The sequence below is a fragment of the Bison bison genome, unplaced genomic scaffold (assembly GCF_000754665.1).
Source record: "Bison bison bison isolate TAMUID 2011002044 unplaced genomic scaffold, Bison_UMD1.0 scf7180017864508, whole genome shotgun sequence".
NCBI classification, from domain to species: domain Eukaryota; kingdom Metazoa; phylum Chordata; class Mammalia; order Artiodactyla; family Bovidae; genus Bison; species Bison bison.
Window position 1 is genome coordinate 4,931,986 of NW_011495064.1, and position 5,073 is coordinate 4,937,058.

The 5,073-nt window shown below is 33.0% G+C and overlaps 1 protein-coding gene across 5 annotated transcripts in view; it reads right to left on the bottom strand.

The window, feature by feature from the left end:
- Positions 1 to 376: 376 nt before the first annotated feature.
- Positions 377 to 5,073, bottom strand: part of TSGA10 (testis specific, 10) — a 93,602-nt gene continuing 88,905 nt past the window's right edge. For 3 of the 5 annotated variants that reach the window (XM_010829622.1, XM_010829620.1, XM_010829623.1), the window contains one exon: positions 2,321 to 2,477. In XM_010829622.1, the coding sequence (XP_010827924.1) occupies positions 2,450 to 2,477 (28 nt within the window). In that variant the 3' untranslated portion in view covers positions 2,321 to 2,449. Of the gene's footprint in view, positions 708 to 2,319; positions 2,478 to 5,073 lie in introns of those variants that run through there. The other 2 variants (XM_010829621.1, XM_010829624.1) reach the window with 2 other exon arrangements.

Sequence of the window (5,073 nt, forward strand, 5' to 3'; positions counted from 1 at the left end):
AATGGCAATTAAGTTGATTGCAGTATTTTAATATTTTAAAGGAAAACGTATGAAAAATACAGATTTTTAAAAAATAATCTTACATTCTTGACAGATATAGTATTACCTACCTTTCTAAAAATAGTAGGGGTAAACAATTGTAGAAAATGTATGCTAATTAATGGTACAACACTAAGGATTTAAAAACCCTGACACACGCCTACTATCCCGCTTTGGGGTCAGAGTATGGCCTGGAATTCGTGTCAGGTTGGCTCCAAACTGGAATATGGGGTCCCAGGCCAGGAGTGCTAAACTGCGCCTCTTTTGGCACAATTTGTCCAGCCATGAAAGCATAAATCACAAAGGAAAAAAAATCAGTTTTGTTAAAACACTTTGCCCTCTTTTTATAAGCTTCTTTATTTACTCCGGATAGTTAACACAACAGTCGTCAATAGTGAAGTAAGCAGATTTTACACTCACTATTACTGTATGGATAGAAAGGGCCATATACATTTTTGTGTTTATAAGTCATCTCAGATCACTGCGATATGGCACGGCACATGAAAACAGAGATTCAGAGGCACGACGTTAATAAATTCATTTAACATTGTCAAGCATTCAAAAGATAAATGCAATCATATAGCAAAAAAAATCAGTTTGAAACTTTGACCTCTCCCAAGGATGTGAAGAATCTTTCCACGTGTCAGAAATCTCGATAGCAAAGATTCCTATAAGAGAGAAAAAATTATGTAGATTAATATTTTAACTCAACGATTTTATGATGTATTAAAAAAATGTATTCTAGTGTTACTTTGGCAATACTTGGGATTTTTCTCCCCTCAGCTTCTGTGAAGGAAGTCAGATATGATGTATTTTATCACCCAGTTTCCAGAAGCTGTGAACCATCTATATCATGCAATAATATGGACTCAACAATAAAAAGGAAGGAACTACTGACTTTATATACCTGGATGGATCTCACGGACATTGTGCTAAGAGAGAAGAGTCACTCTCACAAAATTACATCCTGTGTGTGATTCCATTTACACAACACTCTCAAAAAGACAGTATTACAGAGACAGAGAAGAAAGTAGAGTTTGCTCGGGGATAGGGAGGAGGATGGGAGGATGTCCCCATGAAAGGGTATCGTGAAGGAATGAGCTCCTTGGGGCTGATGGGACAATTCAGAACCTTGACTGCAGTGTTGTTCTATGTGTGGTATGTAAAAAAAACCCCAAAACTGCACACACACTAGCAAAAACTGAATAATGTGTATCAGCTAGTTAGCTATACCAGTGCCAATTCTGTGGTTTGTAAGACATGGCCACTGGGGAAGCTGGTGGAGGATATGTGGGACCCTCTATACTACTTTTGCATCTGCCTGTGAGACTAATCATTTCAAAATAAAGAGTAAAACAGAGCAAAACAAAACTGTTACAGCCACACAATGGAATACTATTCAGCAGTTAAAAGCAATATCCAGTAATATCTGATATATACAACCTGGATACATCTCTAATATATAAATCTAATATTTTACCCAGTGGCTGGGTAAAAGTCAGCCACTGCAGACTATATACCACATGATTCCATTTATATGGCAACCTGAAAAGACAACACTAAAGGAAAAGGAAACAGACCAGCTGTTGGGAAAGTAAATTAAGCACATTAACTGTTGTCTAGATGATGCTGTTCAGTTGCTAAGTTGTGTTCAACTCTTTTGACCCCCATGGATTGTAACCTGTCAGGCTCCTCTATTCATGAGATTTTCCCAGACGAGACTACTGGAGTGCACTGCCATTTCCTTCTCCAGGGGATCTTTCCGACCCAAGCAGGATTGAACCTGCGTCTCCTGCATTCACAGGTGGATTCTTTACTGCTGAGCCACCAGGGAAGCCCATGTCTAGATATTAGATGGTAGTCAAAAGGTACCATTTAAAACGAACAGCAAAAGCTTAAAAATTTTAAAAGGGATACTTTAAGGACACTATTAAAAGTATTAATAGAAAGGTAACCGTTATAATAAGATCCAAAACTTCCTGAATATCAAAAGAAATGGTTACAAGCAAAGAAGGATAACCAAATAGAGAGAGAATTAGAGCAAATATCACATAGTAAACAGTTATCATAACATAATATGACAGAGTTGAGACCAAATTTAACAGTTATATCAATAATGTTAAGGAGCTTAACTCACCTATTAAAAAAAGAAAGAATTTCAAAACGGTTCATAAAGTCAAACTCAAATCCATACTATCTAAAGAGAGAAATTTAAAATGCAGAGATTCAAAAAAAGAGATGGACAAAGATTTACCAGGCAAGTGGACCCAATAAGGAAATAGGAGTTGTAACTCTAATACCAGACAAAGTAGACGTCAAGTCCTTCCTCCTTCCAAAAAAATTAAGTGCATCAGAAAATAACACTTTGTAAAAGCCACATTCACAGTGAAGATATGACAATTCAGAATATCTATGCAACAGATAAAACAGCAAACCACCTATATAAAACAAAATTTATAGGAGATATAAGAAGAAATAAAAACATACCAATAATAGGAAATTTTAAAATGCCATTCTTAGTAAAACAAGGCAAGTGAACAAAAATTAAATGACATTATAAAAGAACAAAGTAGAATTAAAAAGGTAAATCTTCTGGATATATTACACTATACTCTGGTAAGAAAGAATATATCTTCTCAAGTGTACATGGACTGTTCACAAAACTTGAACATGTAGTAAAGTATAAAGAAAACATCAGTAGTTTCCATAAAATAGAAATATTACAAATAATATACACAATAACACTGAGAATTAAAAATGAAACCAAATCAAACAAAAAACTCTTCTCACTGAAAATTAAAAGATTTTCTATCAAATACATCTTGGGTAAAAATGAAAATACAAACAAAGATTAAAGAAATTCTTAAAAATAATGATCACAAAAACACTATATATCAGAATCTATGGGATATATTTAAAGCAGTAATCATAGAAAAATTCATAACCCTGAATATCTACATTGATAAAAGCTAAAGAATGGTAATAAATGAATTAAATTTCTAACTCAAAAACCTAGGGGGAAAAAATCAACAAAGTAAATGAAAAAATAGCACAAGGAAGGAACTAATATAAATAAAAACAGAAATTAATAAGCAGAGAAAGAAAATAGATTAAATCATTAAATCAAAATGCTGGTTCTTTGAAGCAATGAACTAAGTAAACAAACCACAGGCTAAGGTAATCAACAAACAAAAGGGAGAAGCACATATATACAAATAAGAAATGGCAACAGGGTACAACCACTGACACAGAGGAAATTTAAAAGTTTGTAAGATACTGCATTGGTTACTTCCATGCAAATAAAGCTGAAAACCTAGAGTTAAAAGCCTGGGTAATTTTTAGACAAACACATATAGCTTAAAAAGACTAATTTCCAAAGAAGAAGTAGAAAAAGTTACCAAGGAAGTACACCCCACAAAAAAAGAGCCAAGGCTCTTCAGAAATCAGATAATCCCCAACTGTGTAACTTGTTTCAAACTACAGTAAACAAAAACTTCCAAATTATTTTTTTAGAAGCAGATACAACATTGATATCTAAACTTAATAGAAAAAGCACAAAGAGATAAGTACAGGTCAATATCAGTTACGAATATTGATATACAAATCTAAAATAAATAAAATATTACCAAACACTAAGAAAATAATAGACTATGACCAATTTCTCATTTATGTCAGAAATTCAAACATGGTTCAGTAGTTGAAAAATCAATTAATATATCCACATATTAATAATTCTAAAGAGAAAAACCATATCTTCATAGATGCTAAAAAAGTCCTTGACAAAAACACTGTTTCCTAATAAAAAAAATCTTGAAAAAAATAGGAATAAGTGGTATTTCCTTAATACCATAAAATATATAAACTTGAATCATAAAACTAGTATCTTAATTAACAGGAAAAAAAAAACAACAAAAAGAGGCATTCCCACTACAGGTCAGAATTAAAACAGGAATTCCACTTTTGCCACAACTATCTGTCATTATTCTGATGATACTAGCAAATGCTATTAACCAGAGAATATAATTCAAGAGATAAAACTAGGAAAAGAAGAAATAAATACCTCTTTCTGCATATGACATGATAGTATACCTAGAAACCTCTATAGAATTAATAACGAAATTTAATGAAATAAAAGAATTTAGCAAGATAACATGCTAAAAAATTAACATGCAAAAGTAGCATCATTTGAAGATATAATATATGGAGGAAACTTCATTTATAATAGTAACAAAAAAGTAATAAAATATTCAGGAGTGAATTTTACAAGAAATATTCAAAATCTATATAAAGAAAAACTACAAGTCATTCCTTAAAGACACAAAGCAAAATTTGAACAATGGAAAGACATCTCTTCTTCTTGGTCAGGGCATCTCAGCATAATAATGAAAAATGAAAGCAAATTGAAACAAATGAATCTACTGTTATTTTAAACGTACACCATCACCACAGTGAGGGTGAAAAAAATAATCCAAGTAATTTCTGAACACGGTATTTGACTATATGCCCTCAAGACTTTGGAAAGGTCATGTGTGGGACAGGAAGGAAGAATTGCAAATAGATTTTGAAATTTTTTCTAAGTTGGCCTGTTTATTGTAGTGACATAGATGAAGAAATCTTGAAAGTACTTTAGATAGACTCTGGGATTGAGTGAAGGAATAACTCTGTTACCGTTGTTGAGTGAGTATTTTAATGTTGACCAGGCCTCTCATTGGAGGAAAAAGGGTGTAATACAAATACAGAAAGGAAGAAGGCGAGGGAGAAACCTATGAGGATGGTTCCAACTGGAGGTAATGGTTGTTTAAAAATGTCTGTGGCAGGGAGTGGGCGGGTGGGAGGAAGGCAAGAGAGAAAGACAGGGAGGAGAAAGTGCAGGAGTGTGAATGCGTGAGACAGCTCATACTGCCTCATGAATACAGAAAAAGCAAACGGAGTAAAATTTTTATAATGCAGTAGGGATAAAAGGCATACAGATGTTCTTTGCATTGTTTTATTTTTAATTTCTTGTCAGTTTGAAATTATTTCTAAGTAAAAACT